General features: G+C 44.0%; 2 protein-coding genes across 10 annotated transcripts in view; both read left to right on the top strand.

Moving 5' to 3' along the window:
- The first annotated feature begins 2,021 nt into the window (after nt 1-2,021).
- Nucleotides 2,022-15,202, top strand: NSMCE4A (NSE4 homolog A, SMC5-SMC6 complex component). 3 transcript variants are annotated; one of them, XM_081005279.1, is made up of 11 exons: nt 2,026-2,348; nt 3,320-3,400; nt 5,087-5,217; nt 6,951-7,102; nt 7,972-8,074; nt 10,619-10,709; nt 11,170-11,264; nt 12,379-12,427; nt 12,578-12,663; nt 12,875-12,958; nt 13,644-15,202. In XM_081005279.1, exons 1-11 carry the CDS (start codon nt 2,090-2,092, stop codon nt 13,650-13,652), a joined length of 1,140 nt encoding a protein of 379 aa, XP_080861405.1. In that variant the 5' UTR covers nt 2,026-2,089; the 3' UTR covers nt 13,653-15,202. The 3 variants fall into 3 exon arrangements, with proteins under 3 accessions (XP_080861404.1, XP_080861405.1, XP_080861406.1); XM_081005278.1 differs by lacking the exon at nt 13,644-15,202 and having other exon boundaries at nt 2,022-2,348; nt 12,875-13,637; XM_081005280.1 differs by lacking the exons at nt 2,026-2,348; nt 13,644-15,202 and adding an exon at nt 2,663-3,192 and having other exon boundaries at nt 12,875-13,637.
- Nucleotides 15,203-17,217: 2,015 nt separating this feature from the next.
- Nucleotides 17,218-22,202, top strand: part of ATE1 (arginyltransferase 1) — a 74,127-nt gene continuing 69,142 nt past the window's right edge. Inside the window, exons 1-2 of one of the 7 annotated variants that reach the window (XM_081005265.1) lie at nt 17,218-17,583; nt 21,209-21,272. In XM_081005265.1, the coding sequence (XP_080861391.1) occupies nt 17,499-17,583; nt 21,209-21,272 (149 nt within the window). In that variant the 5' untranslated portion in view covers nt 17,218-17,498. Of the gene's footprint in view, nt 17,584-19,258; nt 19,471-21,208; nt 21,273-22,202 lie in introns of those variants that run through there. The other 6 variants (XM_081005267.1, XR_013986356.1, XM_081005266.1 and 3 more) reach the window with 6 other exon arrangements.

Genomic DNA, 22,202 nt, shown 5'->3' with positions numbered 1-22,202 from the left:
ATTGCTGCTTTCGCTGCGCAGTGATCCCTCTTGCTGTTCTGGCTGTTGAGATTCAGAATATTTTTTTTCTTGTTTTCCTCCTCCAAAACCTAGGTGCGTCTTGTGGTCTGGTGTGTCTTATAGAGCGAAAAATACAGTACTCTAAAGCAGGGATGAAGAAGTGTTGTCCTCTGAGCATCGTTTGACTACAGTTCCCATGAGCCCTCTCCACTGGCTATGCCTTGCTGAGAATGATGGGAATTGGAATCCAATAACATTTGAAGGACCTCACCAGTTCCTCACCCCTGCTGTTAGGCTGCATTTACCTCTGTTCATAGCACATACATGTAGTTTTTCACAATATGGAATAATTCGTCCTTAAAATACTGCTTTCAAACTAGACTGATTCTAGATCCTGCCATTCAGATGTGGGTGCAGTTTTCTGATGTGTTTGAATGTGTTATGCATACTTTGTATACTTTTAGTTATTGTCACCTGTCTTAAATCTTCGGGGAAGGCAGGGCTCCAATTCTGCACACATGTACTATGAATTAAATCTGAGTGTATTTAAGACTAGGTTGTGTATATGCTAAGCATACTGCAGTGAGTAAGCCATGCCTTTTAGGGTTTTCATTTGGCTTTCTTGTTAAACTCATACTGTGGCCAAAGGTCTTTGCCTAGCAACAAAAACAAGGAGCCCTACACAGCGAACCACTGTGGCTAACTGGTATATTAGGGAAAAAAGTTTTTATTAAGCTCACTTGTCCTTGATTTATTTTATTTTATGTAAATGGTCCTGAGTGCTGCAGCTTAATAAAGCTCATTTTTGGGCTACTAATTGCAGCAGGCTCAGGTGATCATATGCTGCTACTACCCCCTGCTGGATGCCGCATCAGTCCTCTTCCTCATGTGTTGTTGTTTAGTCGTTTAGTCGTGTCCTACTCTTCGTGACCCCATGGACCAGAGCACGCCAGGCACTCCTGTCTTCCACTGCCTCCCGCAGTTTGGTCATGTTTGTAGCTTCCAGAACAAGCTACAGTTTGTAGCTTCCTCATGTACCAAGCAAGAAATCAGAGTGTGAGGAGCGCTCTTTCTTATCACGTGCATTTGTTCTTAAATCGGAGTTTGCTAAACAGCATTCACAGTCACTGCCTGCGCATTTCTTCTGCACAAAAAAGCACTAACTCAGACTGAACTGGGTGGGGAAAAGACTGTGTTGGTGTTTTCCCGCACATCCCCTCGCAGAAATTTCTTTGGTTGGTTTCACTGAGCACGCGTTTCTTCGAAGGCACTCGCGTCCACCGACTTTTATACACAACCAGGCAGACCCCGAGGAATCAGCTGATCGGGCTTTCGGCTTTAACTTCACGCAGCCAGCTCCTCCCGCTGCATGCACTGGCAAGAGTCAAAAGGCCTCGGCGAATAGGAAAAACTGAACCCCCAAAAGAGCAGTTTCTTCCTCCTTACATGAGATATGTTTCAGAATTTTGTTGACTGATTTTGTTCCCAAAAAGTTGCTTTTTTTTTTTTTTTTTAGGTACTGTATAGATTGAAAACACTTCCCTGGATTTTGTGCTGCTACCTTAACTGTGTTTCTGGAATCAAATGATGATTGTTATAAAGGGTTTGTATATTGCCTTTCCAAAGTTAAAACCATGCTCAAGGCAGCCTGCAACATATATATAAAAAAATCACATAATTACAAACATAACAAAACTAAAAGTAGTCATAAATTAAACATCAAAAGTACACAACCATATTGAGAACGATGTGTCTTTGAAAAGGCGCCAGCACCCTTTTCATCGGCGCGTGGGCAGCGGAGTAAGAACCGCAGGCGCAAAGGAAGCAGCGTTAGCGGCTGAGCTACGCTTCGCGATTTGATTCGGACCCCTCGGCTTGCCATCGCTCTTTATCCGGCTCACCTCGAGCATCCTAGAGATAGGAAAGTATAGAGCCGATTAACAGCTCTCTCTGTCCTTTTGCCGGAAGTCGAGCGAGGCGTCCGGAGTCTGCCACGCCCCCTTTCTCCTTCTCCGAGCGGTTCAAGCGAGAGCGGGAGGGCAGAGTCGCTCTCACTCGAGAGTCGCGCGGGGCAGAGCGCGCAGCTATCATGTCCGGCTCCGGCAGCGACCGCGGCGACGCACCTCGGCGCTCCCGAAGCCAGCAGCTCGGCTCCCCCGACGGCGGCACTCCTCGACGCCGGGCGCGAGCGGGCGACGGGCGAGGCAGCGAAGAAGAGGACGGGGCGGCCGGAGGAGCAGCGGGAGCGGTGGGCGCCTTGCCGGGGCCGTCGGGCGGCGACGGGGCGGACGAAGCGACGCGGCGGCTGCTCCGCCAGCAGTACCGGGAGCTCATCTCCTCCGTGCAGCGTAGGTGCCGGGCAGAAGAGGGGAGGCGGGGAAGCTTCGCTGCAGGCGCCGGGCTCCTCTAGTCCCCCGACCCCCTCGTCGGTCCCGGGGGTCGTCCCTCCCACGCGCCCTAGGGAAAAGTTGGCGTGACCACTCGGCGGTAGTTGTATGACTGGTAGGGAAATGGGGTGGGGGGATGCTGGTCTTGTGGCCACATAAGGGAAGCAGGGACCCGACCCCCCTCTTCGCACTCTCACTTTCTCCCTTCTGCGTCGTAAGTTGGAATAGCAATACGTACTGTACTCCCCATCGGCCATGGGGAAAATTGTTTTTTTGTGCTTCATTGATGCATGGCTTTTGTGTCGTGGCTCGCGACGGAAAGGGTGCAAAACGCAGCTCTTCCGTTGCTGCGGGTAGTACGGAAGAGAAACCGAAAATGTTTTGAAAGTTTGCATATCCTCGAGTGTGCTCTGGAACGGAATGCCCCACTTGGGACAAAATAGTGATATGTGAATCCCCCTGTTTCTTTTCAATCTCACGGCTTTTATAATTTCTTTACAACCTTGCCTTATTTACTTTATTCATCAAATAGCGCCAATTAAATGCATATTTTCTTTCAACCCACTGGCAGCTTTTCTCATGCTCTTCTTTAGGAATTCTCATGAAATCCTAATCCTAAATGTTATGGCCTCCCAAGGTTATTTTAATACCTGCGCTAGCAAGTATTGAGAGTGGTGCTTCTTCAGTTACCTGGTTTCCAACCTGCGTATGCTTGTTCTAAATGTAGGTGCTGTTAGGTTGATGATTCTAGAGCTGTTGCTGTGGTTAGAACATGCATAAAGTTAAACAAGCTGTAAGTCAAGAGGTACAATTTAGAGCTGTAGCTGACTTGCATTCATATTTACTTGAGGGGTATATTTTGGATTATGTGTTTTTATTTTGTTTTTGTTTTCCTTTAAAAGCACATTACTTATGCTTGATTTTTATTCTAGAGAATCGTGAAATGATGCTGAGCACCAGAAATGATAAACTCACAGAGGCTTTGGAAGATGCGAATAGACTATTTACAGGAGGTAAGATGGTGGTAGCCCACAATGGATACTTATATTTACTTCTCTCGCCTCCCCACCCACTTTACATTTGGAAATGGTGCTTGAAATAAAATAGTGCTTGAAATAAAAAGTAACTAATATTTTGTCTTGTGTCAAATAGAACTGAACTTAATTTTTATTTTTTTTAACTAAAGTCAACATCCTTGGAGAGACAGTGTAAGCAATCTTTTCAAGGATGCTGGCTCTAGCTTTCTGCATTCCTTAGATAACAGCAGGAATAGGAGTGTGAAGGCCTGGGAAAAAGCGGGGGCAGAGGAGGGTAGCTGTTCTTTTCTGTTTTCAAGGCCTTTGAAGTTTCTCATTTCTCTGAAACATTATCTTTCTGGCTCTTTGGTTCTGTGCCTGTTGATAGAGTACGACTGATACATGTACAAATAATTGTACTCTAACCAGATGTCTTCAGGGGCTCCCTTCCTACTGACTTGGAAAACTGTAACCATTCTTGAATTGGAATGTTAGGTTGATTTAGGAACAATTACAAGGTAGCTTCCATTGCCTAGCATCCTCTTGTTGCTTCATATATCAATGCCAATTTTATTTATATGCCATCTTCTCATAGTTGGTGCACAAGACAGTTTATATGAAAAATAGCATACGAAGCAGCTCATATGGCATTATCAGCGCCACGCTCTATCCAAGGTTGAAGGTTCAGTCCCCTGTATGGGAGAGCTGCATATTCCTGCATTGCAGGGGGTTGGACTAGATCAGGCTTCCCCAAACTCAGCCCTTCAGATGTTTTGGGACTACAACTCCCATCATCCCTAGCTAACAGAACCAGTGGTCAGGGATGATGGGAACTGTAGTCCCAAAACATCTGGAGGGCCGAGTTTGGGGGTGCCTGGACTAGATGATCCTTGGGGTCCTTTCCAACTCTACAGTTCTGTGATTCTATGAATATAAATACAAACATGAACAGCAAAAAACAATCCACAGAATCTCAAAACAATGCAATAAATTCATAGCACAATAATATTCAGTATACCTATCAATATACAGTGGTACCTCTACTTATGGATGCGATCTGTTCCGGGGTGCCGTTCGCACCCTGAAAAGTCCATAAGTAGAGCGGCGCTTCTGTGCGTGCGCGTGATGCAATAGAGCGCTCCTGCGCATGCGCAAAGCACGCAGAGTGCTCATGCGCAAAGCGTGCAGTATACACTTCTGGGTTTGCCACATTCGCAACCCGAAAATCCGCAACATGAACCTAACACAACCAGAGGTATGACTACTGAAAAATGGCACTCCATCTAATAATTTATCAAAATATAACTACAATAAATCAATCAGCGCATAACAGCGTGGTCCTAAACTAACTAGGCCTTGGAAGCTGGAGTCCATCCAAGCCCCCCCAGACCAAGTGACATTGGTCTAAGTGGGAGAGTAGGTCTTTTAGGGTTTGCAACCAAATTATCTCTAGGCACCTTCAGCAGACTCTTTGCAGGTGGTTATTAAGAACCCACTCTTCCAAACAATCTTAGAAGCAGAAATGTATTTGATAAATTGCAATTTTCTGTTCTAGTAGAGCTCATTGAATGCTTGAGGGCCTGAAATCTTGGCCCCTTAGAAAAGTGGGTGGTAATTAAAATCAAATTGTTTTTATTTTTCAATTGCCTCTGAGAGTAACAAAATGTATTTCTTTCATAACAGTGTCCCGGGCAAGGGAGGCTGCTTTGGATGCTCAGTTCCTAGTTTTGGCATCAAATCTAGGAAAGGAAAAAGCAAGCCAGTTGCACTCGGAGATGTCAGTGTTTGATCCATCTGAGTTTGCTGAAGATTTAGTAAGTTTGCAGCGATCAGTTTTGAAGTAATATAAAGTTGCTATGTTTAAGAGTTATTAAATAGGAGTTGGTTCCATAAATCACCATCACCACTATTTTTCCTGGTTACCTACTGCTCATTAGCAAAATTATTTCTTGTATAGATGTGAAAGGAAATAACAACTTTATGGTTGCGAGATAAGCACATTGTTGAGCACTTATACGAAGGTCCCAAATATACAAAGGTCCCAAATCCTGTAATATGAAATGCAAGATTCACATAGCTGGGTAGGACATACTCTGGGTTCAGAGGTAATACAAAATCATGGGCTGTTTTGCCAAACCATGGAGTTTTTTAAGTTTGTGAACAAAGACTGTTCACAAGCTGTGGCTTGTTTGGGACCAACAGACTGGGTTCTGAAACTGGTTTGTAATACAATTTGTGTTCAGTTCAGTTTAGGGCCGTTTATTTGTTCCAAGAGTATGTTACATGACCAAGAACTTGTGAAATTCGAGTTATGAACAGATGAGAGAAATAAGCAAACAAGCAGCTTAAAACCGTTGTGTACAGCTAGAAAGACAAACTCTGGTGTGTTCTTAACTATGGTTAACACAAACTATATCTGAACAGAGCCTCTGTGCTAAAGTCAAAATATAAATAAAATTTTTTCAGCAGCATACTTTTGGTTATGTGCAAAGAAAAGCTGACTTAGTTATGCTTAAACTTCCTAAATTATGCATATTTTGCTTGTTTATTTAGTCAGTATTTTTAATTTCTTAGTTATGGAGAGGACCAAGAAACTATGCAGGGTACTAGAGCTCTTTAAAAAAATTTAGAAGCCAGAATGAGAACTGAACACCAAGCATTGCCCACAAAGCTTCTGCTACAGGAACGAGAAACATGCTCCTTATTTTTAACATGACCTTTGGTTGGGGGCAACTAAACTCTGCCCAATACCATATTCTCCAGTCTTGCCACATTTGTATGGAATCCTACAATTCTCACAGTATTGTCATGATCCAAGTTGCTTGCGGCAGTAAGTTAAAATCTGTGTTATATTTCTAAATTAACGTCTTACATCAGGCAGGTACCAGCGCTGTCACCATTTGTTACTAGGTACCCTTTGTGGTTCAGTTGAGCCAAATAAGGTTATATGTGCCATGTTGCCAGGGTATGTAGAAAGGATAAGGGTCTCCCTTGTCTTCACTAAGCTGATCACATCTGCAGACAGGAAGCTGGTGGGAGCAGGTCCTGGTAGGGAAAAGAACCAGAAAGGGTTCTGCCTCTGTTGACTTGGAGTCACAGGTTGTAATAGCTGGGACAGTGCAAATGGTTCACAACCTGCTGCAGGTCCAGTGTGTGGCTAGAATTGAATAGCCCTCAGTTTTAAAAATAAAACATTGATTTATTTATTTTTGAAGTTTAAGACTGTAAGGTAAGCCTGGCTGAGCCAGACGTAAGGATTTTTTAAATATAGCAGTTTGCTAAATTAGTAGCAAGTCTGTAGTAAGATTATGAGCAATACAACTGGGGTTTGACCCTCTATGTGCTTGGAATGGCCTCTGAGCATAAGATTCTATTAGATTAAATAGAATCTCATTTAAGTTTCTTTGTTATTTCCCTTCAAAGTTCTGACATATTTCACTTGATATTCCATTCACATGTCTATTTCTAGAAAGTGGATTCATAGTTTTTGGTGACGTACATTTTTGCTACAGATAGGAAATGATACTGCAGTGTGTTTCGTTCACAGTTATCATTTATGGGTTTAAATCGCCTGGAAAGAGAAAATAGCGATAGCGAAGAAGAGCAGGCTGATGGTGGATTTTTGCCTAGTGATGCTTGGACTAAACTAGGTCAAGAAGCAATGAAGTATTTTAAAAGAGCACCCGTTTTCCATTGCATGTAAGTTTCTTTGAGGTTTCCTTCAACTTAACTGTGGTATGAGAAGCCTTGCAGGATTTACCCTGTAGAGAAGGGATTGGCAAAAACCCTGTTCGAGTACAAACCTTTGCAGAGTGCTGTCTGATCACATAGCCAAGTGAACTCAACATTTGGTCCTCCTTTTCTGTCAGTGGCTGCTGCTGATCATCTGGAGATGGAGAGAAGCAGCAGCAGAGGCTTTTCACTGTCTTGTCCTTTCTGCCTTGCACCTTGAGGGGGTGTTGCACCAAATGTAGACAGGATGTTAACCAGGTAGCGCTGGAGAAAAGAGACTGATGGCTTTTGGACTGCAGCTACCTTTATTTTGAACTTTTCAGAATGAGAAGATAAAGTAGTATTTCCTGTTTCTATGCCCGGCTGCCATGGTTGTTCTTTACACACAGCTGTTTTATGAGGCCTTTTCTGTATTCCTTGGACTAGGAAGCATGTGTTCTCCAGAGATATGCTGGTACTCTGTCTTCACAAACCTGGACGTCAATTTTACCTCTCCACAGGCAACTCAGTGACACTAATTGCAAAATTAATCTCTCCAGATTCAGCATCAAATTCTTTCGAAATTTATGTTTCCACACACTTGCTTGCAGGAATCTTGAATTCAAGATTTATATTAGGTCTTTGAAATGTTGCACATTTCATTTAGCTCAGTATTGTTCCTCTAGCTCAGTACCACTGATGCCAATGGCTGTCCAAGGTTTTAGACAGGGAACATTCCCAGCCCTACCTGGAGATGCCAGGGACTTTCTACACGCAGAGCCGATGTTCACCACTAAGCTATGGCTCTCCCACCCCTCCAAAAAATCAGGGACTTAACGATATTTTATTTGGTTTAGGTTGGGCACTTTTACTGCTGATCCTCCTGTCGAGAGGCCGCGAGTTGAGAGGCAACGAAAGAAGCCAGGATCAAAAGAAGAAGGAAGGGCAATGCCTGCACAGGTGTGTATGTGTAGAATCATAGGACTGTGGAATTGGAAGGGACCCAAGGGTCATCTAGTCCAACCCACTGCAATGCAAGTGTAAGCTACATGGAGCTTAAGGGTGCATGTTTAAGGCTGGAAAGAATTGATTGTAGTTCACAGTATAGTGACAAAACAGGACTCAGGCATAAATACATTGTTATTTATTTATTAAATTTCTGTACTGTTCTTCATCCAAGCATTACAGGGTGGTTTAGAATATAAAAATACAAATATATAACCTAGTAACTGTCAGTTTGCATTGCTTAGTGCCGAAAGTACTGATCTGATATGTAGAGATCTTTCCTAGAAGCTTCTCTGTGTGAGCGAAGCAGGCAAAAGGGTCATAATTGTTTGGGTTATACCTTCTGGGAAGCTGGTTTGAACTGGTTCTCTTATCTCTTCCAATTAAGGTCATGCTGACTGTTAATATAGGTCAGAAGGAGACTGGGTTTCTCTTTCTCTCTTCCTTCTGGTGAGGTGTTCTGTACATAGTATGCTTGGTGTTAAGTTTTAGTCTTGTTATAAGTTTATATTTTTTTGTAAGTGCTGCAAGTGGATTTTTTGTGGACTGTGCTAGTCCTGAATGTATTTGAATTTGTGACCATTAGGCTCATTTGCCTTCAGTGCAAAGCTCTGCTGGATGAAGTACTATTGCCTCTGATCTATTTTTGGGAACTCTGCTACTTGTTTTAAGGTTTTCCTCCACGTGTATGACACTAACAAATAAAAACACTGTCCCAGTTTAAAAGGCCATAGATTGTTCAATTAGTCGAAGGCCTGGAAGAAGGGGAATGTTTTCACCTTTTGCCTAAAATATATAATGAAAGTGCCCAGTGGACCTTCCTGGGGATGTTGATTGCTGGAGCGGGGTTAACAGCCCTTGAGCTGTTGCAGTCCTGAGACATTTAAGGCTTTATAGGTCAAAACCAGCACTTGGACCCAGAAACTAATTGGCAGTCGGGCCAGCATCGGCACTCTATGCTCAAACCGTCTTGCCCCAGTGAGCAAAGTGGCTGCTGAATTCTGCATCAGCTGAAGTTTCCATACTGTCTTCAGAGGCAGCGCCACGTATCATGTGTTGCAGGGTAATCTAACCTAGAGGTTACGAAGAACATAGAAGTTAGGCTGCTCCTTTCCAGATAGGGGCTCAGCTGGGCCACCAGCTATAGCTGATGGAAGGCACTACATATTACATATGTAGCCCACTTTTCTCAAAGAAACCTTAGGTGTATGGGTCTTGACCATTTTATCCTCAAAATAACCTTGCCAGATAGGTTAAATTGAGAGGTGGTGACTGGCCCAAAGTCACCCCATGACTTTCTCGACAGTGTAGGAATTTCAACCTCATCTCTCCAACCACTCTGAAATCACCATAGCCATAAGCAGGCAACAGAGGTACCTTTTGCAAATTTATAACCCAGTGTGAAAGGCTGCTTTTTGTTCAGAAGCACAGAACCATCTTATTAGAGCAGGGTGTGATGTGAGGTTTTTTCCTACGTTGATATGATGTGCATTCAAGGAAAAAAATGTATTGTTGAAGTGGAAGGTAGCTTCTAATACAGTGGAACCTCAGGTTGCAAATGTGATCCATGCGGGAGGCACGATCGCAAACCGCAGCGCCAAAATCCTGTAACCTGAAGCGTCTGTAACCCGAGGTACCACTGTATTGCAGTTTGTAAGCAGGCATAAAACTCCTTTAAACCACCACTGAAAACTTGCTTTTCAATTTGGTCTGTTAGTGAGCTCTCTGTAGTTCTCTCCCAATAGTTTCCTTGTACATTAGTAGTATGACTTAAAAGTCATGTCTCAGTTAGCACATACACCCCCCCCCCACCTTTGGGACACTGGAATCCTGCAGCTTGAGCAAAACTTCGACATACCTAAATGTTTAAGCTACACACTCACACTCTCTCTCTATATATATATTACAGTCGTACCTTGGTTGGCGAATGGAATCCATTCCGGAAGTCCGTTTGACTTTTACAAACATTCAAAAACCAAGGCGCAGCGCACCTTCCCGCTATCCCCCACCTGCTTTGAAGGCTGGCGGCGGGGAGAAGCCCGCTTCTCCCTGCCGCCAGCCCCACAAGCTCGAGGAACAGCGGGGAGGCGCAGCGCGCCCAGGCTTAGCTTCGCGCAGCTCTCTGCAAGCCGTGGGAGCCCAGCGCTGGGCTCCCACGGCTTGCGGAGAGCTGCCTCTTCTGGGGGCTGGGGTCGGGGGAAGCTCGGGCTTCCCCCGCGCCTGGGGGAAAAAAATAATTCCCCCCCTTTATTCCCCCCCCCCCCAAATTAGGTGCGTCCTATAGGGCGAAAAATACGGTATCTACTTGTATCTTGTAGATATTGATGTAGATCTTTCATTTGACCTTAGGAGCGCACAAAATAATACAGCTGACTTTAATAAGAGTTATAGAATTTTAATTTCCTTGCTATAAGTGCAAAATATTATGGGGGAACTGGAGAATGCGGATTACAGTGCAGCTGCGTGAATGATAGCTTGCTGTCTTGTTGGGTTCTTCAGCTGAACAAAATGGAAGAATCTCATGAGGAAGCTACAGAAAAAGAAGTAGAGAGGATCTTGGGACTCTTACAAGCCTATCACAGAGAAGATCGTAAGTATAAATGGAACATATTTTGGAGTCCAGTTTCTCTCTTCTGCCTCCTTTAAGAATAAGTGTGGAGGAGGAGGGGAATGCAGCACTTAATCCTTTTCTACTGATGCGTGAAGGTACAACATTGGAAATTGAAATGTCTGTGTCTATAGCCTTGCTTTTTGTTACCTACTTAATTTCTCAGGTGTTATTTCTGGAAAAGCTTATTCACCTAGTAAATTGCTTTGCCACCATCAATTTTCAAGTGGTCCATGAGGAAAAAAGTTTGGGGACCACTGCTCTCAATCAGTGCAGGATCTGCAATGGAAAAGAGCAAATATGAAATTAAAATAGATCTCTCCAGAATTTTAGATGTGCATGAATTGCTACCTAATGAGAGTTTAAAGGAAGCAAGAGAGGAGGTAGATAAGAGGTAGCTAATTGTAGCAGTAACGACAAAGCCACATTCTTCTTTCTGTAGCTAATAATCCAATATCCTTCCTTGAGTTTGTGACTGATCCAGATTCTTTTGCACGAACTGTGGAAAACATGTTTCACGTTTCATTCTTAATAAGGGTAAGGAGAAACTTTTTGAAGCTTTATTTTGTCACTAACAAGCTGGTTTTATTTTCATACTTCCATGATTGCCATTGTTGTACTTAATTTTCTTGGAGGCAGAATTGCGAAGAAGCAGAGGACTTGGAAGTTTCTTTCTCACAGGGCTGTTAGTTAGCTAATTCGCACCATAGCCATGTATGATTAACAAATAGTTCATATGAACATAACCTGAAATTAGTCTTCCTTAACCTGCCTTGGAATCCTCCAGATGTTAGGCTACAACTCCTGCTGTTTCTGACCACTGGCTATGCTGGTTGGAGCTGGTAGTCCAAAATAGCAAGGAGGCACCGGCTGGAAAGACTGAGTGAAAACGTTTGAGCCTAGTACCTGTGCTGTGTCATTGATAATCCCAGCTACAGAACACCTCTAACTTTGTCCACGTTGAAAATTTTGCACTTTAAAAAGTGGGCCAAGAGAACTCTATGGATCCTCCCCTCTGATGTGCAAACTTTTACATAAATTTCTGCATAGTTTCTCTGCTGGTTATAACTGTTTAAACAACTTTTATAAAATGAAGCATTTCCAAAATTTGCTGTGTAAGCCTGGCTTAAATCAAAGTTGTCAAAGTCAATAAAAAATAAAAATAAACAGCTTATATTTATGGGTTGCTGACAGATGCATGCAATTCTTTACTGCAATTTGTGTGTAATTTTTGTGCGGGTGGGGAGGAACTGCATGCTCCTGGTCCCAATATCCTGTTTGATATGTAATCTTGAACCATGTGTCTGAATCTGCTTTCTCCCGATCATTATATGGGTTTAGAATTCAAAACTTGAAAACCATAGGGAACATGGCCTGATCCTTAAAATCTTTTGAAAAATGGGAAATCCTGGCTTGTTCTCAGTAACCATAGTTCAAACAAATCTGCTTTAAAATGGGGAATAAAAAAGGGAATGGGGGTGCGGTGGGGACGACAAATTATTATGAGGCTTCCTGTGGCTCATTCTCGTAGCAGGAAATCATGATTTCTCATTATGTCTGAACTTTGCAGGTGAATGTCAATTTTCAGATTCTTGCATATAAGTTAAGCATATTTGATTCTTGTTAGTAATTAAAGTTGTTTCTCTTCTAGGATGGACTTGCAGGGATAAAGCTGGATCAGGATAAGCTTCCTGTAATAGGCAAGAATAATTTTAAAGATTTTTTTTTTTAAAAAAAAACCAAAGACTAAAGTTAACTAAACTTACATACATGTATGTTTTACTTTGGAATATATCTTTTTTTTTTCATTTTCAAAAAACATTTCAACAATTTTCAACCTATTTTGATAGAGCCTTTGACGCCTGAAGAAGACAATGACGAGGATGCTCAAGCACGGAAACAAGCAGTCATAACGATGAGTTATCAAGAATGGGAGGTAAATGGAAATGTTAAATAAACGAAGTAGTCAGAGGAAGAATATTTTTATTGGCCAGAGATACATGTTGGGTAACAATTCTGCAATTATGGACCTCATATGTTTAATGGATGCTGGGAGAAAAGGCAGAGAGCTTATTGTGAATGTGCTTGTTATATACACAAAAGGATGAATTGAACTGATAACATTACAATCAAACTCTTTGCTGCAGAATATTGTGAGGAATTTTGAGATTTCACAGCCCATGATTCCACCTGCCAGAAAGACTGGGACATCAGATGGAAACGGAGAGAATGTAAGGTGCCTTTCAGGCATAAATCTTACCACAGAATCATTTTATGCTATTTCCAGTGTGATTCTTCCCTTTATGTACAGACTAGAGGCTACACTGCTTGGTTGCTTTGCTTCCCTTCACTCGCCAACCCCATTCCACTTAGACCTCCTCCTGCCTCTTCCGCTCATGCTGCCCTCCTCACCCCAAAACCATTTCAGCCTTTGCATCAGAGTCCAAGGAGGAGGGAAGTGGTAGGCGTTGGCAGAGCAGAATAGTTGCTGTACAGTTGCCTTGTCCTGCCTTCCTTTGCGACTTGCCTGAGCTGCCAGCCTCTGTCTCCCTCCTCCATATCCCTCACATTCTCCCTCTGACACTGCTGAGGTTAAAATGGCATCATTGGTGTGAGGTGGGCAATGGCGGCAGCAGCAGAGTAAGGTTGTTGCTGGGGCACTTCACCAGCCTGTCTTGATAGTACTTGCACGGTTCTCCTGGGTCACCCACCTACCTGTATTTGCTACATCCTCCCTCCTCTGCTTCCCTTCTACTTGCCCTCCAAAGCGGCTGTTGACCAGTAGCTCTCATAATTCTATTGCCACCTATCAGCAGCCAAGCGAACTGCACCATTATGACAGCCTTACTTTTTTATTATATTTGAAGACATAACAAAGCTTACTTTGTAGTGGTTTGTGTTCTATTTATTATGCAGGCATCCTAAGGATCTATAAGAAGACAGTGCTGACCAGTTTCCTGTTTGAAGTTTTGCCAGGAGGATGACAGAATCCTTTTCTATTTAAGGATCAGATATTTGAATAGGAGAATCTCTGTCTCTCCAGGTGATAACGTATTATATATCTGCTTTAACAGCAAAAGTTTTAAATTGAAGGTTCTGCCCTTCTGTATGTCCGTTCTGTAAGTGATGTTTTTACATGTTTCAACTTCATTCCATTGAAGATTTAGAATGGCTCCATCCCAGCTCTTTTTGAGGGATGGTCCCATTGTAATCTGCACAGTGTTAAGTACATGTTAATTGCAAATGAGCCTTTGGTATAAAACAAAGAGATTGGTGTTTGCTTAGCCACATCAGATTCTGAATTCCATCATCTATATATGATGATGGGGAGAAGGGAAAAAGTTTAGAAATGGAAAGCTTAGAAGAGAGCATGATACATGTATCTTTCTGCATGATAAAACCTCCACAGCTGGCTGAATGAGTGCATCAAGGTCTGTTTCCATTGAAACTGCTTCAATAGCAAGTTTCCTGTACATCTCAAAATAGATATACATATGCATTTGCGTTGTGCTCTATGAAGGCTACTTCTGGTGAAGGGAAGAAGGAAGTGGCATGTCCGAGAAACAACTCTGGGGGGAGGTATATCGTTATTTTTCTAATGGCAGAGTTTGCATGTAACGCAAAGCTCAAACTATGGTTTGAACGAGCAAGCATACTGGTGTGCATTCAGAAAATTGTGGCTGCTTTGCTCATCCCCTGATGACATGGCTTGTCATGCTACTTGAAGCTAAGCCATGGTCTGACTTAGCATTATGTTGGAGCCTTGGCTCGTGGTTTGCTTCTCTTCAAGAAAAGCATGAACCAGTAAGCTAAGGACAAGTCTTGGTTACAGCTTGTGGAGTGAAACAAGCATGGTTTTCTAAACTTGTACCAATGTGACTGATAGTTTATAAGCCAAATTATGACATGCAAACAAAGTCATAGAATGTAATAACATGGAAGTTTGCTTTGAAATTTTTTTTGTATGTTACATATATTGCTTATATTGTAGTGTAACTTAGTTGTCCTTCAGCCTATAGTAGCCTCCCTTCCACATGCATACAACTACCCATATTTGTAGACAAATGTGCCTTAAAGTCTAAAAGAATCAAGAAGATCCATTTGGATTATCGGTTTTGGAGTAACCATGTATTCCTGGAGCTGCCTTGTTTTATGGGCCACAGAACTTGCTGTCTTTTTAAAGAACTTTTTAAAGAACTAGTTGGTTTCAACTACATGAAAATCAAAGCAAAGTGATAATTCAAGATTATATGAAAGGGGTCTTGGAACAGAATACAAAGGCATAGATGTAAAACCAAATTGTACTATATATTAGATTTGAATTTATGCAATATTTTTCTACAAACTGTGCTGAAAACAGTAAGATACAACAGCCATAACAATTCATTCAGAAATAGATTGGCAAGTATTGTTTATAAATTGTACGGTTCAGTTTCCTTATGTTAAGAATATTCAATAAAACCACAAATGCTGTATCTCTTCTAGTTACGTGTGTGTAATTTTTCTAGTTACGTGTGTGTAATTTTTCTAGTTACATCAGTTGCCAACTGCTAACTCGCATGCTGGTGAGGTGATAGTAATGTTAATTGTAACCTAGCTTTAATACCAACATTATAGTAGGAATATAGGCCAATGTACCAAGTAGCAACTTGTGTTCGTGAATATGAAAGGATAGTCATCTCTAACCATTAGCCTGTGGTAGGAGAATTATATAACTTCTGTGGATTTCTCTGTGCAGGAGCTTAGTAAAATTCTTACTTAGTTCATTGCATGTGCAGTGGGCCAGGGGGAACTTAATACTGGCCTAATATGCGCCCCTCTGTCACCAGCCTCCATAATATGGACTTAATCACTTATGTGCATACATCTAACCCATATCCTGTAGTAGTAAAAGGTAAAGGGACCCCTGACCATTAGGTCCAGTTGTGGCCGACTCTGGGGTTGCGGCGCTCATCTTGCTTTATTGGCCGAGGGAGCCAGCTTCCAGGTCATGTGGCCAGCATGACTAAGCCGCTTCTGGCGAACCAGAGCAGCGCATGGAAACGCCGTTTACCTTTACGCCAGAGCAGTACCTATTATCTACTTGCACTTTGACGTGCTTTCGAACTGCTAGGTTGGCAGGAGCAGGGACCGAGCAACAGGAGCTCACCCCGTCACGGGGATTTGAACCGCCAACCTTCTGATCGGCAAGTCCTAGACTTTGTGGTTTAACCCACAGCGCCACCCGTGTCCTGTAGTACGGTCATATCAATTTATTTCTCATGCCCACCCCACCTGGAAACCTGCAGGACAATTAAGACTTAAATCTAAGGTGAGGTGAAGGAAACATGGTAAGACTGTCTCATCCAGTGCCCTGCCAGGCTCATGCCTACAGGGCAGAACAGTGCTGCTCTCGTCTAGGCCTTTTCCATGATTTTTTTAAAAATTGCTATTGGTTTTTTGTTTGCTTTACTCCCTTTGACAATTAATCTCCAACCCTGGCATAGTCTCTTTTCCCACCCCCCAGTTTGGGGAACTAGTAGGGAATTGGGAAACCTCTATTGCTAATGCATTCCTTCATATCAGGACTGTGGGGACATTTCTGTGGCAGCTGGAACAGAGACCTTTGAGTTCAGATTTATCTGGCCTGAGAGAGAAATCAGATGGTGCTTATGGCCCTTGGAATGTCATCCTAGGAACTAGAGAAGGATGAATGTATTTGTTAGAATCTATATCTTTCTGCACTCAAGAAGAGCAGAGCTTTAAGGAACTATCCTTCCTTCTAGTGTGATGGTGGAAATTAGTACAATATTAAAATACTGGATTGTATTGTTTAAGCAGCTGCCGTTGTTACCAGCAAATGATGGTCTGAAGGCAGAATAAATGCTGATCTGGTCCTTATTCTTCCATTAAGTGTTTAGGTTGGCAAGTGTTATTGGCTATAGTTGCCTAAATGGCTCAACTTTAAGCTTCTAGTTTTCTTTTCCCTCTTATGTGGTAGTGGCAGATGCCTATAGCAGTAAAAGACTTTAATGTAAGTGATTGGTGTACCAGCATTTCTGTCCAGAAACAAAAGGAGGAAGGCACATGTTCTCTCAGGTTTCGTGTGCGAAAAATTAATATAAGAATATTTTTTAATGTGTAAGAGCAAGCTACTGTATTTCTCATTCTGCCCCTTGTCAGCAGGCATTTTCACATGCTAGTGAGCCCTGGATTTGGGCTAGGAGAGGAGTTTGGGAGAGACAATTTCGTTAAATTGCAGCAAATCTAGTGTTTTGCACACTGACTTCTGGTTATGAGTCCAAAGCAGGTGGCCACCCTACTTACGCCCTCCAGATGTTGCTGGACTCACAACTCCCTTTAGCCCCAGCAAATGTAGCCAGTGGTCAGGGATAATGGGAGACGGAAGTCCCAACAACATTTAGAGGGCCACTTGTTGCACATCCCTGTATTAGCAGTTGGCTGTTGAAAGCTGGGGCTCTGAAAAGGGACATTCCAGTGCAAGCGCGGCAGTTTCCTACCCAGAAAGCAAGAGGCACGTGCTTCGAGGTGGGGAGAGCGCGCTCGTGTTTAGCAGGCGATGGTGCTCCTAGAGCCGCATCCTCGGGGGCTGAAGCTCATTATTTGGGGTGGGTGGAACAGGTGAAGGGCAAGGGAGGGGGAGAAGCTTGCCAAAACGATCGCAAGGTGGAGCAGGTGGCTCAAGGTGCTCCGATCACCCCTCCTCTGCCAACGAGGCATCGTAGCGCAAGCAGCTCGGAGCAGCTTCCCCGCAAGGACCGGCTGGGCATCATGGACTCCGTCGTGGCCTACGAAGGGACGAGAGAGGGCTACCGGTGCGGCTACTGTCACTCTGCCGGGGGGAAAGCAAGCCACGGTAAGAGCTGGAGGGTGGAATAACAACTAAGGCGGGGGGGCGGGGCGGGGAAGGTAGGCGCCGATGTGCCTGCAGAGGAAATCCCCGACTACGTAGCAACGGCTGCCAGCAGCACACCTGTCGCGGGTGCATTTTTCTCTCCGCCGCTGTTACTTAACGCCCTTCCCTCAGCAAAGATGGCGGAACTGGCACGCCCTGTCCGTCGCTTTTACGGAGCCCGCCGCCGGTCGCCCTGCTCTCCGCCTGGGAATACAGTAAATGGCGGCGTTCGTGTTGAGACTTTTCCTGTCCTCGCTGCTGCCGGCCGCCTTCCTCGCGAGAACCAGGGAGTGCCGCGCAGCCCTTGCATTTGCTCCCCCCCCCACCCCCTGTTAGCAGCCTCCCAGCCGAGGAGCAGCAGTAGCACAAGTGAAAACTCGAGATAAGGCAAGGGCTCCTTCGTCCTTCCAGCTTTGAAACAAACCTTCCAGGCTCTTGGCTCCAAAAAAAGTTGGTTTTTTTTGGACAGAGGTTCGGAGCTTTTGAATGGGGAAACGTAGTTGGGCGAGGAGGAAATTAAGAGAAATTAAGCCCGCGAAAAGGAGGCGTTTAGAGCTCTAGTCTAGCCTAATACCCGTTTGCTCAGAAGTAAGGCTCTTGCAAATGGGTAAACCCCACTGAGCACACCGTTTAGTCCCGCACAAACAGTGGGATTTACACCAAAATAAACTTGTGCGAAAGTGAAGCTCGGCTGAGCTCAGTGCGATTTGCTTCTGATGAACCTGCATAGTTGTTTTGTCGTCTATGAGTTTCGTGCGACGTTTTAAAATGTCAGAAAGCCGTAAAAAATTGGAAACCTGAGCACTCTAGTCCTCCTTCCTCAGTATGGCGGCAGTCTCTGCTTAAAAGTGAGTCCCGCTGAGTGGGTAGAGAGGGCTGCAGCTTCAGTAATGTTTATCCCACTGACATAATTTAAAGGAGTAGTTTGCTCATTAATCAGATTGTATGAGGACAGGGAAAAATTGGCTAGGCAATTAGACAAAACGGAAGGGAAGGGTATACTTGGCCCCGGAGCTCTGGAGCAGATGTTGTAATTATTTTAATAGTTTATATGTTACTTCCCCAATGCCTGGAGTGACTTCAAGTGGAAATAAAGCTGTCGTCCTATGTTTCTTTACCTGGGGAATCTCATTCTACACAGTGGGATTGATGCCCAAATAAAACAAGCACAGTGTGCAAGATGTATGCACGATACCTACACAACTGTCAGAACTGAGAATTCACTGGCTGCATTAGCGACACAGTATCGAGCTATTTCTGGGGAAATTTACAATGCCTTCCAAAGGCTGCATAGCAGGCAGCAAAGTGAACAAAACAGGTGAATGATTCTCCCATCATTTCATCTCGCATCTGTTGAATTTCTGTTTGCCACGATGGTTTTAAAGAAGAAAAAAAAACCCAAAACCGTCCCGGAAAAAGAAACGATATCTATGTCTAAAGGGTTTTTTTTAAGGCAGAGGATACGATAAACTTAAACCCGCTGCAACTAATAAGAAACCTGTCCCTTTAAGACGCAGTATTTACCTTTGATGCCTCTTTTTTTTTTGGCCCCGCACATGGAAGATGCGAAGCTGTGCGATGGGCTCCCGGAAGTCGCGACAGAAAGCGAGGGAGACTGGAGCCCTCTCCCTGCTCCACCCAAACTTTTGCCCTTTGCTAAGATGGCGGCCGCCGGCGCTGCTGCCGCTGCTTCCCGGGGCCCCTGAAGGGTTTGTGGCACCCTAAGCCGGCCGGCAAAGATGGCGGCGGCGGGGGGGAGTAGTTCCCCAAGTATCGTGGAGTACCTGGGCGGAGACGACGGCTACCGCTGCGGCTACTGCAAGAGCGACACCGGCAACCTCTCCCACGGTTAGGGTCCCGAGGGCGGGGAGAAGCAGCGGAGGAAGGGAGGGCGCTGCGCGCGTGTCTCCCTTTCCTTAAAACTACCTTTTAAAGAAATAAGAGCAGAGCGCCAGATGCATGGAAAGTGCGCATGGGCAGAGCTGGGCCTTGGCTCTGGGGGGTCCGAAATGATTCACTTTCCTTGCAGACCCTTGGAAGTCTAGGCGGGTTGGTGTTCACCTAAGTTCCTGCCACCTCCTAGCTATGGTGAAGAAGCGAGGCGGAGTGGGGGGCTTAATGAAACCCACAAGCCCACTTTCTGGGTACCCCACTTCCTTCTAGGGCAGTAGCTGAGGGGCTGCCACAAGGAGATAAGGTAAGGGGGTGGGTTACCCCTTTCAGGCCTCCCTTGAAAAGCCAGGGACTGCTGTGCAATCTGGAGGATTGCAGCAGGGATTGGGAAGGGACACACACACACACACACACACACCTGCATCCAAAATCCAAACGTGTTAATGGTATAAAGCAGTGATTCCCAACCTTTTTTCTTTTTCTGCTATGCCCCACCTAAGCATCTCTAAAATCCTGATTCTGCCCCCCCCCCGACATATAATTCTTATTATAAAAAAGTGAACTCTTCATGTGGAGGAAGCCTAAAAAGCTTGGTCTAATGCATTCTCAAATTGCCCCCCTTAAAAACCACAGGTGTAAACTTTCATGAACTCAGCCTTCTTCATAAAAATGGTTGGTAGTTAGTTACTGTCCTCTCTCTGGATCCTTTATTTGCTACCCACTCCCTTCCCTGTTTTGTGTTTTGTTTTGGCTCTCAGAACTAGGAAGAACCACGGGGACAGTACAAAAGGCCTGGCAATGTGACTGCTGAGAGGGTTAAAGCAGAGAAGGCAGGCTTCACTAATGTGGAGAGTGGCTAGCTGGACTGCCTCTTAGCAGCTGCTAAGCAGTGCAGGGGTTTCTTTTGAGCTCACAGTCCTCCTCTACACAAAATATTTGTTCTCCAAGCTCTTTTCATTTTGGCTGCCTAATTGGGAAGGGGAAGTCATGTTGTTGTTGTTAAAAGAATAGGGTGTCACAAATCCCTGTTGATCTACAGCTACTCACCCAGAGATAGTAATAGGCTCTCTGCTGTGTTAAAGAGCAATATTGTGGGTGTGAGCAGGAACTAATGAAAAACTGACAGTAGAGGAGGAGGTTCAATATTTTTGAGGAAAGAAATGGGTTTTGTTGCAAAGAGGCAAAGGGTGGGACAGTAAGGAACAATGGGACAGAATAAATGGTGGGCGAATAAACACAGAGCTAGATTTGGCAGAGTTACTGAATGCCTGTGAGACAGAAGGAGCAGATAGAGGTGAATGTGACATGTCAAAGCAGGACAAGGAGAACCTGTTGCTAATGCAGATAGGACCATTTCTCTTAAGCATTGACTTGGGGAGAGTAATGGTGGGAAAAGCTAATGGAGCGTAGTAAATTAGATTGGTCAGTGGGATTGGGGTAGAGACTAAATATAGGGTGTTGAAGTGTTGGGTGGATGTAGCAAAACTAGTGAGGAATGTGGATTTTAATGTTCATCCAAAGTTTTAATTTTGTGTTTAAAAAATTTCAGCAGTTTTTTTTTTTATAAGGTTTTGTGTTGCAAAGAAATACAGGAAGCAGTAGCTTTCCACAGGAACTGGCTTTGTTCCCATTATTTGAAGTGAAGTTTTTATTTCCCCTCTCTCCCTCATGTCTTGTTTGATGTGTGTTTCAGGCATGTGGGCTCATTCACTGACTGTCCAAGATTACCAAGATCTTATCGACAGAGGTTGGCGAAGGTAAGAGATGCCATCTGAGCACTGTTGGTGTAACTGAATCCAGTGTTTCAATATTAAAGAGCATATTGTGGAATTCAAACTGCTGCCTTTTATTGTAAATATATATAAGATCATAAACTTCACATTGTACCATGAGGAAACTGAAAGGGAAAGTGTTTTCAAGTCATGCTAGCAAAGTGCTGCCCTGCTTGTGCTTCTTCAGTCTTAGCTTCTCACTCCTCCTCACAGAAAATATATGGCAGTGTCTATTTCTATTGGGGAAAGAGTGTAGACTTATCCCTAGTTAACCTGGTTTGGAGGACCTACTTAACTTTTGTGCCTATGTGGCCTTCAGCTCAGGCATAGTATTCTTCCAGATATTGCTACACTCAAACCCCCACCATCCTTGGTCACTGGCCATGTTGGCTGGGAGTTAGACTACATCCTCGAGCATCTAGAGGTCAGCAGGTTTTAGTGGTAATGAAGGAAGAAGTGGGGCATTTGCTATGGAGACTTGAGAAGGCAAGGAGACAGTGCATAATTCTGCAGCCCCTTTACGGTCTCTTTCATCATAAGCATAAACTTCAGTTTGGCCCTTCAAGAGCTCCCATGCCATGAGTGAGTTAATTTCATTTCCTGCTCTTTTTCTGTTTTGTTGCAATACCTATACCAACTGTAACTTGTATACTATCAGAAAAGTTCTCCATTTGTGAATAGGGGACAACTTGACTTCCTTCTAAGAGAAGTCTGTTATTAGGACCAGTAGCCCATTTGAAGTGCTCCATTTAAAACTAAGCGTCACCTAAAGTGATCATTATTCTGGTAGATCTTGGTGCAAGAAATTGACTAGCAATACCTTCTTGAAAAGAGGGGCTCTAGACTTGAGTGGACCTTTTCAGAAGAGCTGGGGCCCATGTTCCATCTGGCCTATGTGGAGACTCCCACCTTTAG

Source organism: Podarcis pityusensis (assembly GCF_964106645.2).
Source record: "Podarcis pityusensis genome assembly, chromosome: 5".
In the NCBI taxonomy this organism is placed as follows: Eukaryota; Metazoa; Chordata; class Lepidosauria; order Squamata; family Lacertidae; genus Podarcis; species Podarcis pityusensis.
The sequence above is the reverse complement of the archived record's forward strand: the minus strand, read 5'-3'. Positions and strand labels throughout refer to the sequence as shown.

Bases quoted from the DNA above. Each gene is read 5' to 3' on its own strand.
- NSMCE4A (XM_081005278.1), top strand. From the start codon at position 2,090: ATGTCCGGCTCCGGCAGCGACCGCGGCGACGCACCTCGGCGCTCCCGA. The intron at 2,349-3,319 runs GTAGGTGCCGGG...TTTTTATTCTAG, and splicing joins GCTCATCTCCTCCGTGCAGC to AGAATCGTGAAATGATGCTG. The intron at 12,664-12,874 runs GTAAATGGAAAT...TCTTTGCTGCAG, and splicing joins TGAGTTATCAAGAATGGGAG to AATATTGTGAGGAATTTTGA.